The sequence below is a fragment of the Dromiciops gliroides genome, chromosome 4 (assembly GCF_019393635.1).
Source record: "Dromiciops gliroides isolate mDroGli1 chromosome 4, mDroGli1.pri, whole genome shotgun sequence".
Lineage (NCBI taxonomy): Eukaryota > Metazoa > Chordata > Mammalia > Microbiotheria > Microbiotheriidae > Dromiciops > Dromiciops gliroides.
In genome coordinates, this window is record NC_057864.1 from 242,324,657 (window position 1) to 242,338,205 (window position 13,549).

The following is a 13,549-nucleotide window of genomic DNA, read 5'->3' on the forward strand; positions in this document are numbered from 1 at the left end:
CTTAAAAGTGCACAACGGAAACGCCGGAGCCCAGAGTAAGTCGTCGGACCACCCCCGACCGGAAGTAGCGTCACTGCAAACGACTAAGAGCAGGAAGTGTCTTGCATTCACGAAACCCTCTTTCCTCTCTCTCCTCTTAACCCCGCCTCCCCGCCTTTAGGGCCGCTATATAAGGAGAACACGTAACTTCCGTTTCCTCTTCCAGAGAAGGCTCTCACGCCGCCGTTGCAGCCATGGTAAGGCTGGCTCCCAACCGGGTCTGGGGATCCGGCGACATCGGGGTCGGGGTTTTGCAGACCGAGCCGGGGATGCTTCGAGAGCGACCCGGCCCGGAGGGCTGCAGTTTGCTGGCGAGATTGCTGAGCGCGCCCGCGCGGTTAGGCCAGAGCGGAAGGTCTCGGGCATGAAACCAGCTCCTGGGTCCTTGGAGAGGAGGGACGGAGAATGGCGCTGGGGGAGGCGGGTGTCAACCTAGAGCCCCCACCTCCAATCCGGGAGGCTCTACGCGAGGGCAGGGAATCTCACCTCCTTGACTTGGTTCCCACGCTTCACCTTCGTTTTTTGGCTTCTTAGGGAACTTCCAGGGTCATGCCCAGGCATGACGGACCTCCTGGTATTCCTGTGTGGCTGAGGGTGGGTGATCTTACCCCCTTGTGTGTATTTAAGGGTTAGAGGAAAGGGGCTGGTTACCATAACTTAAGGTATCTAACTTGGGGTTTTCCCTTGCCTGTTAATAAGGAATTCTTGGTGTTGTACACCCTGTGAGTGACTTAATGTTTATCCAAATTGTTCCTCCCTGCTGTCTCGATTCCCTAGTCTCTTGTAATCCCCGAGAAGTTCCAGCACATTTTGAGAGTGCTCAACACCAACATTGATGGACGGCGGAAAATAGCTTTTGCCATCACAGCCATCAAGGTAAGGGTCAGCCATAGAGGTCTGGATCGGATAGGTAGGGTAAAAAATGGATTTTTCGTCATGACGCTAAAGAAGAGACTGCTCTAAGGTTGGGGCATAAGGAGTAACCTTCCCTATCAAAACAAGATTGTTACTTGAAGTAAAACACAAACATAGAAGTAGTTTTTGTACACTAAACTGTGTTAGCAATGTACACAAGTTCTTTTAGTTGTGTTGTGCTTCTCCCTGCCCAGTCCCCCACAACTACTGCTGGCTTTCCTGCCCTCTTTGTCTATGGGAATGTTTGTATTCTCTGTACTTTAAAGCGTGTGGTACTTGCACAGTTCGAGGAGGCTCAAGCAGAATGGTATAGTGAGAGAAGTGCTGAATTTGTAGTCCTGGGTTCAGATGCCCTTATTGCTTTGAACAGGTTAGGAAAGGCTGGGTGGGTTTCCTCATCTGTAAGATAATGGGATCGATGAGTGATCTTTGAGATCCTTTCCAACTCCAAATGTAGAATCTGTCGGTCCAGCCTTCACTAAAGCTTGAAGTGTAGTTGAGAAGACAAATAAGTAGGAAACATTTGCTTGGAAAAGTGCTTTAATGCAGGGTTGCTTAAACTTTTTCCAACTTCAGACCATGGGTACGTAGTTAAAATAGGTAGACATAACCTTTTACTGTTGCTAAATTTTTCTTGACCCACATGTTACAGTTTAAGAAGGTTTGCTTTAATGTGTAAGTAGTCTAAATTGGTTTTGAGTTATTTTAACCATCTAACTTGGATGTATTTTTTTTTCTTGAGGCATTTCTGTTGTCTGCTTTTATCAAATCTTATTTCGTAATGTCTCCTATTTTATTAGGCTTTGCCCTTCAGGACCACGGTGACCCTTCTTGTGAAATTCTTAGTACAATGCTTTTTATACAAATGCTTGTTGGGTGTGTGTCCTTATTCTAGTTGTGCTTTTTATGTATTCTGCAGAGGTGGGGTTTGAAACTAGGCTTTGAATAAAGAAGATAAAAAATGGAACCAGTCAATGGCTCTGTTGTGCAAAAAACCGATATGTCCAAGGCAGAAATCCTGCTTTCCCCCAAATCCAAATTTCCCTATTTCTGTTCTGTAACAACATTTAGGAAGGCCTGCATTGTGTGTACCTTCAAATTAAGATAGATGGAGCTAGGAAAGCCAACAGGGGAGGGGGGGTCGGTTTGAGACTGGGACTGGCAGTCAAGGGAATGTGGGAGTGCTTGAGGGGAGTGTGTTGATAAGTTAGTAAATATTTAAGATATGTGCCATGCACTGTGCTAAGTGCTGTGGGTACAAAGAAAGGTAAAAGACGGTCTCTACCCTCATGCCAAGAACTGTACAAACAAACAACCTATGTCTGGAATCAGTTGGAAATGATCAACAGAAGAAAAGCAGTAGAATCGAGAGGGAAAGGAAAGCTTTCTTATAGAAGATGGCTATGTATATAGCTTTGACATGAAGGAAGTCAAGAAAGAGTATTGGCCTTTCAAAATCTAAATTCCTCTTTTTACATATTGTAAATTACAGCCATACTTTAGTACATCGGACTTCAAATTACTTTTTCTGCCTTTCTATATAGGCTGTTTCTCAACTCTGGACTGTTCTTCCTTCCTTACTTTTCAGATCCTTAGCTTCTTTAAAGACTTAACCTCAGACACTCTCTTCATGATATTTTTTCCTGTTGTCCGTGGTTGTTAGTGCTCTCTCGATTATTGTGTATAAGATGCACACTTTCAGGGTGGGCCCTCTGTCTCTTCTTTCCTCAGCTAGTTGTCTTTCCAATAACTAGATGATTGGTGTTAGCTTAAGCTGAACATATTTGGCCTGGAAAAGGTTTGTCAGAGGTTCAAATCTAGTGTGGTCAGGAACCTCGGGTCATAAGTAATTTTTAATGTATGGTTTCCATTATGGTTTGATTTTATGTGTATTTAAACACATTCTGTGAGGTTAATAGGTTTCATCAGACTGCCAAGGGTGGGGGGGTGGGGGGGGCAGGGCACCACCAGTCCTTAACACAAAAAAGATTAAGACAGTCTGAACCACCCTTATTTTACAAGTGAGGAAAATTAGGCTCAGAGAAGTTGTGGCTTGCTATGGTCAGACAAGTAGTGACCATCAGAAGTAGAATTCAAATTAATTTCCTCTGACTCTGGAGCCAGGATGTTCTCTGTACCAAAATGGGAGGGGGCTGCCAGAGCAGTTTTCTTCTAGTATTTTTAACTATCACGTTAAAAAGAAACCGGAACTATAAGTTTCCTTTTTAGGTTTGATTTAAGGAAAAAAAACCCTACAAATTAGAACTAGCCAAGAGTTATAATGAACTGTCTCTGGAGGTGTCAAGATTGAAGGTCCAGTTCTCTGGCTCTTTGGGTTAGGGATTGGATTAGATGTGATAGTGGGAGTCTGAAGACACAATTTAACCTTTACAGCTTTCAACCATTAGGGCATGGTGTGATATAGAGTAGTTGTTTAGTAGAGTTGTGTCTCACTCTTCAATGACCCCATTTGGGTTTCTTGGCAAAGATACTGGGGTGGTTTGCTGTTTCCTTCTCCAGCTCATTTTACAGATGAAGAAACTGAGGCAAACGGGCCACTAAGCCATACTAGGGGGTGGGGGGGCACATTGAATCAGAAAACCACATAATATTTCTCAATTACATTTTCTTTTGGGTCTTTCGGGTTGCACTGGGTGGGGGAGTGTTAAGGACACAGTTTCAGACTTCTGCTCTGCTTTAGAGTACTGACACTACACGTCATTACAATGAGATTGATGAATATTTTACATGTGAAAAACAGCGATTATAGGCAGTGTTTAGGTTTTGTACACATTTTATTTAGTCTTCTGTTGAGCCAATGTAAGCTAGAATGGGTAGAGAAAAAAGAATCATATAAGTGGTGAGGATTCAGAAATCTGATATTATGGGTTTGCTGTTCAAGAAAATGTATTTTGCTTGGAGAAGATGGCTGAGAAGAAATGAGAATTGTAACTTTAAAATATTTGAAAGGTTATACAAGTGGGGCAGCTAGGTGGTACAGTAGATACAGTGCTGGGCTTGGAATCAGGAAGGCAAACCTGGCCTCAGACACCTTAACTGTGAACCTGAGCAAGTCACTTTTCACCGTTTGCCTCAGTGTAAAGTGAGCTGGAGAAGGAAATGGAAAAACTCCAGATGGGATCGCTAAGAGTTGAGAACATGACTGAAAAACAAAAATAACAGGAAGAAAACCAACACTACCTGTGTGACCTTGGACAAACCTTGTAAACTCCCTAGGCCTTCTCTGTAATATGAGATGGATGGATTAGGGAGCCTCTGAGGTCTCATTTACATCCATGATCTAAATTGGAGGGAGCTATATTTCCACTTAATCCAAGAAGGAACTTGACAAGAATTAGAAGTAGAGGTTGGTCTGTTGAAGTTGGTCTGTCTACATTATCGTTTGAAGTCCTTTTTAGCATGCAATTCAGAGTTAATGGCACAAGTTCTGTTCTATCTGGCTTCTGAGGTCTTTTCTAGTCAACTCCCACCCACCTTGGGGCAATGAGGGTTAAGTGACTTACCCAGGGTCACACAGCTAATAGTGTCAAGTGTCTGAAGCTGTGTTTGAACTCAGATCCTTCCTGAATCCAGGGCTGGTGCTTTAGCCACTGGGATGTCTAGCTGCCCTCTAATAAACTTAATGATACAAGTTGTTATTCATCAGGTATTTCATTCATCCTCTTACCAAGTAATTGCCAGTAACAATTTTTTTGCCTGGGCTTGTAATGGTGGGATTTTTAAGTCATTCTTTGACTCACTAGCTTGCCCCTTGCATTTCTGCCACAAGCATTCCTAATTTGGGTTTTTTACCATCCATTATTTAGGAATTATAGCAACAGCTTTGTTGGTCTCCTTACCTCTAACATAGGATTTGCTGCTTGAGTGATCTTAAGAAAATCTTGTCAGTGGCTCCAAGTTTCCTTTCCTTATATTGAAATTCTTCAGTCTTTCATAAGTTTCCTAAACTACCACTCAAGAGCAGGACTGAAATTAGGCAGGAGACAGCATTCTTCAGAAACTGAATGACCTGTTTGATTCCAGCAGATGGAGTAAAAATGCAGAATTGAGCCATTTTTTTATGTCAGCCCTGACTTAGAACAGGCTAGCACCTTCATCTTAGTGGAATTAGCGTCTTTACTTTTCCTTCTCCCAGTCACAAAACCCAACATGTCTAGAAACAATTACCTTTGGCCCAAAACAACTCTTCTAAAGTGCCCTATTGCTGCTTGAGGCTACCACTTCCTCACACTCATCCTATACAACTAAGTGTTACCAAGTTCTGTTATTTCAGTATTTACAATATCACTTTTAGATGCGCTCTTCCCTCCATATATGTCTAGCCTGATGCAGGGTCACCATCACACTCTTGCAATATTTAGCCTTGTTTGATTTCCCTACTTCATTACAATTCACTCAGATAGCAGTGATTTTTCTAAAAGCACAGGTATGACAATGCCACCAAGTAATACTCAGTAAAAGTCTTACTTGACATTCAAAGCTCTTTATAATGTGATTCTTTTTTTTTCTTTAATAATAAACATTTTTATTTAAAGTTCTGATGTATTCTTTAAAAACAGATCAGATCTTCACTTCTGTCTTTCTTGGTTCCATTGCAGCCTCTCATGCCTTTCCCCCATCTCTTCTTGTACACTGATAGTTCCTTCTCTACCCTCCATTTACACTGCACATAACACGGCCAGTTACTTGCATGTTGCTTCCCCATTAGAATCCTCGTTTGAAGGCAGAGACCATGTTTTTGCCTTTATTTGTATGCTGTGTGCCTCAGAATTAGTGCTCATGGTAAGCACAAGTGCTGCAAGGTATTTTTCACTTGTCCAGGGTACACAGCTAATAAATCTTTTGGGAATGGGTGGGAGAACAACATTGGTATTAGCAGCAATAATTAGACCATTAAAGTAACATTTGAGGTAGAAGAAACTTTGGGGAAGGGTATCAAGTCTAAGAATAGAGCACCAGCATTTTATAACAGCTAGGATGAGAACTGTGTTCTTGCAGGACCAAACAAACGGCTCCTCCCACAGTGAGATGATAGGCACACTGAACAAAAACAGGTGTCAGTTGTTGTATTTGGATTTACCAGTTGGGTTAAGAAATGGGAGTCCTTGTCCTACTGGATTCAAAAGTTCTCTTTGCTGAGAGGTAGTGGCTATTTGGGGTGAGGTGGAAGTATCAGTGGGGGTTACCAGAAAGACCTGGGGATGTTAACAGATTGAAGGCTCAAATCCCAGTATGTATGACAACCCAGAAAGCTGGTGTGATGCTTAAGCAACATTAAGAAAGATACACTATCCCAGGATTGGGGAAGTGTGCTCTGCCCGTGGCAGACAACATCAGGAGGATCGTGTTCATTCCTTGGGCACCAAACTTTATGAGAGGACCTACAGAGGCAGCTAGACCAAATTAGAATAGTAAAACCTCGGGGGGGGGGGATCCCACATTTGTAATTTGGTAGGTTTGCTAGATTTCAGTCATTAAAAACATCAAGGCCCTAAACCTCTTAATCCTCCCCAAGGATTAACAGAACTACTGTGCACACTAAGCAACCAATATTGCCTACCTCGGAGAAGTCAATATTCCCAGACCACATAAGGATGCTTCTCACTGTTGTGCGATTTTGCTGATCTTGCCTCTCCTTACACTATTTTTCCTCCAGGGTGTGGGTCGAAGATATGCCCATGTAGTACTGAGAAAAGCAGACATTGACCTCACTAAGAGGGCTGGTGAGCTCACTGAAGATGAGGTAAGAATTTACTGGAGTGGGTGAGGGGGTCAGCCATTTGAGAAAGGAGCTTTGGATTTGTACTACACACATTCCCCCCTTCCATCATAGGTGGAGCGTGTGATCACCATCATGCAGAATCCTCGACAATACAAGATTCCAGACTGGTTCCTCAACAGGCAGAAGGATGTAAAGGATGGAAAATATAGCCAGGTAGGTGGGGGAGGCAGGCAGGGAGGTTATAGAACCAGAGGTGGGATGCACCCGAGGTGGTGTGGGTACAGGTTAAAATGTCAGTGGCAGTCTCAAGGGGTGCTGGTTGAGAAATGTGCCATCTTACCTGTACAGGTTCTGGCCAATGGTCTGGACAATAAGCTTCGTGAGGATCTGGAGCGACTGAAGAAGATTCGGGCACATCGTGGGCTTCGACACTTCTGGGGGTGAGTTAGATGAGGGTGATCCATGAAAGTTTAAGCCCTCAGAACCTCTATATTAACTTACCTTCTACTCGTGTTTATTAAGTACCATCTAGATACAAAGAACTATAGAAGCACTGGGAATACAAGGGTGAATGAAACATAGCTCTCTCCAGATTGTGGTCTGGGAAGATGAAAAAAATATACAAAAATAGCCATGTAATAAGGGGGGGCAGCTAGATGGCACAGTGGATAAAAGCACAGGCCCTGGATTCAGGAGGACCTGAGTTCAAATCTGACCGAAGACACTTGATGACACTAGCTTGTGACCCTGGGCAAGTCACTTAACCCTCATTGCCCCTTCGCCCAATGTCCTGCCTTCCTCCTCTCTTCTCCCGCCCCCCCCCCCCAAAAAAAAATAAGTGTATAACTCCAAGTTGAGCTATATGGGAAGAGGAGGGCAAGAATAAATGGTAAAGAAAGGTTGGTTCTTGGCCCTCCATACTTAAATGCCAGGATTGAGTTTCATGTATGTGACAAGAGCCTGAACCTAGGGTGGAAGTTTGTAGGGGTTGAAATTTATGGAAGGATTTGGGGATTTGGCAACGGGATAAGATGGACCATTGAGGTTTGACATCTCATGGATGATTTAGGAAAGAATATGGCATTGGCACAGATTATAAAGTTTAGGAGGACACATTTTGGAGAGGGGAGAAATTCCGTTTAGCCATGTTGAATTTTACATGTGCAAGCAGTTGGTAATGTGGTCCTATGGGTCAGGGCTCAGTTTGGCAGTGAGTCGTTGAAATATAAATGTCAGTATGAGGGAGGGTGCTAGGGAAATAATCCCAATAGCTTTTATCTGACCTCTTGACTGCCAACTCTTTCCCATCCTGACCTTTGTATTCTTTCCCACAGTCTCCGAGTCCGGGGCCAGCACACCAAGACTACAGGCCGCAGGGGTCGCACTGTGGGTGTGTCCAAGAAGAAGTAAACATCTTCACTGGCTGCCTTGTCTATTAATAAATAGTTTCTATCAAAATTGTCCGTGTGTCTGGTTTCTGTCTCTCCTAAATGCATGATTCTAGTCAGTTAATAAGCACCTGTTACACGCCAGACAAATTGCTTTTTCTGCAGCTGAAAGAAGACTCAAAATCCAAAGTTGTAGAGAGAAGCACGTGGCCCAAAATGGTTGGACCTTGGGAATTTCCCCCATGCTCCCTCCCATCTTTTTCCCTTAAACAAGTTTCTCAATCTTGGGCTCTGCCCAAATTCCTGTGGTGTCAGCCATTTAACTCTCCTTGGGGCTGCGATTTAATTCCATTTGGTGCAATAAGAGGGAAGGCTCGCTGAGATTTTAAACTCGGGCGGCAGACGGGGTGTGGTGCTGGCTGTCGCCTAGCACCCTGGCTTATCGGACACAAAGGTCGGGAGCCCTGCCTGATAGTTAGGGCGAGTCTGGCATACCTAGGCCAGGAAACGACTTCCCTTCCAGCCTGGGTCCCTGTGACCTCCGGTGTTAGGGGTGGAGTCTGGCTACTGAGAAAAGGAAACGGGACTGCTCCTCCAGGGTGGCACCTCTCCCGCGCCCTTCAGACCCCGGAGGCCGCCACTGGCGGAGAAAGGGCAGGAGCAGCGGCCCCCAGTGTTGGAGGGCTCCCGGAGGTGAGGCTGGAGGAGAGGAGCGCTCCGCGTGGGAAAGGCGGGGGTTGCCTGGGTGGGCTGGATGGCACCGGAGCGAGGGAGGGAAAGCATGCGCTGCTACTGCTGCTGCGCTCAGCGCTTTCCCAGGGGAGCGAAGCACAAATTGCGGCAGAGAAACCGGTCCCACAACCGCGGGCCCCAGAAGCCGAGATGCCATCCAAGCAAGGCGCAGGGCAGTGAGGGATGTGGGGGTGGGGGAATAGGCAGCCCCCGCCCTAGGAAAAAACGCTATCGCCTCCTCAATCCCCGAGAGTGGCACAGAACGAGAGAGAGAGAGATAGCCCTTGAGAAGCCCAGCGGGAGACAATGGGAAGGGATCATTGAAACCAGATGGGGGTGGAAGGAGGGGGAAGAGAAGGGGGGAGGGCCGGGACCGGAGGCAATGAGCTCCGCAGCCCTATGGCAGGGGTGATTGTAGACGGCAAGCAGTCCTGGGGGTGTGTAGGGGAAGGGAGGGAGGGAAGCTAGAAGGAGGGGCTAGAGAGATGACGAGGAGACGAGGCGGGTGCACATCACTGACAGCAACGCAACCATGGAGCCAGGATTTAGGGCATCAAGGTACTGCAGACAAGGTAACCCACTCCTGGTGGTCCTGTGGTCCCCAGCTCCCTTTCTACCCCACCCTTTCCCATCCTGCATCTGTCAGCCCTCTCCTGCATCCTCTGCAGTCAGCATCCTCAGCTCCATCGCCCCACCCCCACTCTTCCCTTCTCTTCTATCCCCATTCTCTCTCCGGGAGCAGGAGCTGGGGAGGAGGAGGTTAGGTCACGGAGAGGAAGTTCCGAATGGAGGGTGAGATCTACGGATGTCTCAGGAGGGTGGCTGAGAACCAGATCACTTTAGTTTAGAGAGATCCCTGCCTGTGTTCCAACTCTCATTCCCTCTTTCCACTCTCCTCCCCACCCCCCCCCACCCCCGCCCCATTTCTCTCTTTTCAGGTCACTACCAAATCTGAATCTGTGCCCCTCACCATGTCCACCTGCCTCCTCCATCCACGATGCATCCTCCTAGCATCTTTGGCATTCTTGTGTGTCTGGGCCATCTTTGGTCCCTCTGGGCTAAGGAAAGACTTCTCCTTCATTCCCCCAATGCCAGCCCCAGCTGCACCTGGGCCCCCACTCTCCTTGCCCCACCTTCTGATCCCTAACGTAGGGGTTTGCAGAGGTTCTAGCTCCCAACTTTTCCTTCTGATCCTAGTGAGCACTGCACCTGAGCATCAAGAGCAGAGGGATGCTATTCGAGCCTCCTGGGGGGGTCTTCGGGAACTCCAGGGTCACTTGATCCGGACACTCTTCGTACTGGGGGAACCCGATGATCGTTGGGAAAACATTAAGGAAGTACTGAAATGGGAAGCACAGGTTGAGGGCGATATCGTGCAGGCCGCTTTCATGGACTCTTATCGAAACCTTACCCTGAAAACCTTAAGTGGCCTAGCATGGGCAGCCAGGTACTGCCCCGATGTCCGCTACGTCCTCAAGACTGACGATGATGTCTATATCAACGTCCCTGGCCTCGTGGCTGAACTTAACCAAAGAGGAAAGGACCTGAAACAGGATTTGCAACAGAGAAATGCTAAAGGAGATGGGATTGTTCAAGGGGACAGGATTGCCAAAACTGAAGAGAAAAAAATAGAGGGTGCCCATAAACTGTACCCTCCCGTACCCCACCTATACCTTGGCCATATCCACTGGAGAGTGTACCCCACCCGCTTGCAGGGGAGCCGACATCAGGTTTCAGAAATACAGTGGCCTTCTGCTCGGGGTCCCTTCCCCCCATATGGTTCAGGCACCGGCTACGTGTTGTCAGCCCCAGTCCTGAGACTTATTCTGAAGGCAGCTGGTAGTGTGCCTCTGATACCAGTAGAGGACGTTTTTGTTGGGGTGATTGCCAAGAGGGTGGGAGTTGCCCCCACCCATAGCTCTCGGATAGCAGGGGCTGCTCGATATCCCATTGACCGTTGCTGCTTTGGGAGGATATTATTAACTTCTCACCACATGCAGCCCTGGGAGATGAAGAATGCCTGGGAGCTTGTGAGGGGCTCCTCAGGGAATGAGGACATACCACTTTGCTCCTGGCTTCAGGAAACTCTGGGAATGCTGAGATGTCGGATGCTGAACTGGTGGTATGACTGACACCACCTGAGTCCTCAGGACGGAAGAGCTGAGGCTGGAGATGTGTCCAAAGGAAGGGATTACAAGGGGCTGGGGCCATCATGAGGTTTGGATACTTGGGATGCAGTTGCCTTATGGTTTATATGCCTCTTCCCCAACAATCCCAACTTGTCACCAAGCACTGAAGTCTCCCTCAAGTCCACGGTCTCAGTGGCCTGACCTCTAGTCCCATGCCACATTCTTAAGAGCTAGGAAGTATCAGAAGAGGACTCAGATCAAAGACAGCTGGATGTGGGGGAGGCTAGATGGGCCTTGATCAACAGGGGAGAAAAGAAGAGCCTTCCTCCCCATCCTGGGATGGTCAGAGGGGACAGAGTTGAGACTGTCCTCCAGGTTGCGGTGTGTTTGTTCAGGGGCAGGAGGTGATAGCTATTTCTCAGTAAAACCTCCTTTTCTTTCTGTCTTTGTGTAATGTTTTATATGAAACCCCAGTCAGAAAGCTTATCATCTAGCTAATGAAAACTCATGTGATCTTTGGATGTGGTGAGTGGTGTCCAGAACTAGGGATCTTAGTTTGGTTCAATTGTGCTCCATTCTGGGAGCCACATCAACTGGCGAGAAAGCAGGCCTGTGACTGTCCAAAAGGGAGATGAAGCCAAGAGCTCTCTATGCCCTTAGAAAATCAAACAAAGGGGGGGCAGCTAGATGGCACAGTGGTTAAAGCACCGGCCCTGGATTCAGGAGTACCTGAGTTCAAATCCGGCCTCAGACACTTGACACTTACTAGCTGTGTGACCCTGGGCAAGTCACTTAACCCTCATTGCCCCGCAAAAAAAAAAAAAAAGAAAATCAAACAAAGGGGAAACAACTAGGATGTCTAGGAAGACAGACACAGATCAACTTGAACCCAGGGAGCAAATCCAGGAACAAAGGATGGAAGTTTGGAAGCAGCATGTATAGGCTGTTAATCCTGTCCTATATGTGCCTTTTCTGTATACTCCCATGTTTGAGTTTACTACTTTCCCATTTGTGTACATAACACCTTAAATCTCATTTATTCCTCACAACCCTGCTGAGTAGGTGCTATTGTCATTCCCATTTGTAAGGTTCAAGGTCACACACAACTGGTGTCTGGGGCAGGATTCTAACTCGGGTCCAGCACACTAATTCTCTGAACTGACTCATCCCACCTCCCTGGGCCTTGGTGTCATCTCTTAAAATAGGGTTGGACCACATCTTCTGAGGCCCCTTGGAGCTCCAGAGCCAGAACTGTCACAGAGTATCTGGTTCTCAAGAGTTGGTTTCTTACTCCCAGCTCTGGCTTCCTCCCCTACATAGGGCAAGCACATACTTGGTCAGTTCCTGCCTCCCCCAGAAATATCCCGAATGTCATAATGTAAGAAAGTGATAAAGGCCCCATTCAGGAGGCTCATGAGGGTGCTTAGAGTACTTTTCTATTGAGATGTCCTTTGGGGTATACAACCCCCGCCTCTCCCCAACACCAAGACGACCATTGAGCTTCAGGGCCATGTTCTTCAGGGTAAGCAGCGCCTACAGCAAACCTAAGAGTGGGTCTTGGACTGGCAAGGAAGTGGACAGAACACCCATTTCGGTGCTACAGCTGGAGTGGGCCACTGGGCTCTACTTCACAACTGGCCCTGGGAATCCTTCAAAAAAAAAAAAACCCTCACTCTGAAGAAACGAAAGTCCCACTACAAGATTCCTAACACCGTCATCTAGCCCCGCCTGGAAGACCTCCAGTCAGGGGAACCCACCTGCTACCACTCTAAGCGCTAAGGAGTCAGACAGTTCCCCTACAGTAATAACCATCCTGGGGCAGCTAGGTGGCGCAGTGGATAAAGCACCGGCCCTGGATTCAGGAGGACCTGAGTTCAAATCCAGCCTCAGACACTTGACACTAGCTGTGTGACCCTGGGCAAGTCACTTAACCCCCATTGCCCCGCAAAAAAAAAAAAAATAAATAACCATCCTAAACCGGCCTCTATTGACTTGACAGATCTGTTTCTTTATCAGGACTTGGGTTCCAACTGCAAAGGTGGCAGAGGATAGACAGATACATGGCAAGACTAGACTATGGTAGAACAATAAAAACAATCGCTACTACTTCTCTAGGGCCTTACATCTATTTTACCAAGAAATGTTCAGCTTTAACTCCACGTAGATTTAAAATGGATGTGAGGAAAAACTGAAGTAGAGGCATTTAACTAGAATGAGATACCTTGGCAGATGGGGCTCCCATCACTGGGAGGGCTTCAAGAATGGTCTGGATGAGTCATTTGTTGAGAATCTCTCAGAAGGGATTAATTCAGTTACAGGTGAAAAGTCTGTTTAGAGGCTACTGTAGTCTCTTAAGTCTTCTACAATTCAGATTCTATGACTAAAGGGCTCTTGGAAGTACTGAGCTGTCAGTGACTGTAAAAATGGGAAGGATCTGATGCCCCTCCCTCCAAAGTAGGTGGAAAAGGTAGGGAAGTGGTTTGATTTCTATCGGAGAGGAGTATAATGGCGGGCGCTTTCTCTGGGCTTAAGAGACAAACATGTTCTCACTTGGATAACTAGGTCAGTCAAATCACAAAGCTGCTTCCTTGGCAAAGACAACA

General features: G+C 46.7%; 2 protein-coding genes across 6 annotated transcripts; both read left to right on the plus strand.

The window, feature by feature from the left end:
- Positions 1 to 150: 150 nt before the first annotated feature.
- RPS18 (ribosomal protein S18) lies at positions 151 to 8,155 on the plus strand. The gene is made up of 6 exons (XM_044002382.1): positions 151 to 236; positions 817 to 915; positions 6,632 to 6,718; positions 6,809 to 6,910; positions 7,046 to 7,137; positions 8,032 to 8,155. Exons 1-6 carry the CDS (start codon positions 234 to 236, stop codon positions 8,105 to 8,107), a joined length of 459 nt encoding a protein of 152 aa, XP_043858317.1. The 5' UTR covers positions 151 to 233; the 3' UTR covers positions 8,108 to 8,155.
- A 493-nt stretch (positions 8,156 to 8,648) lies between these two features.
- Positions 8,649 to 12,837, plus strand: B3GALT4 (beta-1,3-galactosyltransferase 4). 5 transcript variants are annotated; one of them, XM_044000559.1, is made up of 2 exons: positions 8,649 to 8,778; positions 9,756 to 12,837. In XM_044000559.1, exon 2 carries the CDS (start codon positions 9,789 to 9,791, stop codon positions 10,947 to 10,949), a length of 1,161 nt encoding a protein of 386 aa, XP_043856494.1. In that variant the 5' UTR covers positions 8,649 to 8,778; positions 9,756 to 9,788; the 3' UTR covers positions 10,950 to 12,837. The 5 variants fall into 5 exon arrangements, with proteins under 5 accessions (XP_043856494.1, XP_043856493.1, XP_043856496.1 ...); XM_044000558.1 differs by lacking the exon at positions 8,649 to 8,778 and adding an exon at positions 9,256 to 9,389; XM_044000561.1 differs by lacking the exon at positions 8,649 to 8,778 and adding an exon at positions 9,302 to 9,375 and having other exon boundaries at positions 10,015 to 12,837.
- The last annotated feature ends 712 nt before the right edge of the window (positions 12,838 to 13,549 follow it).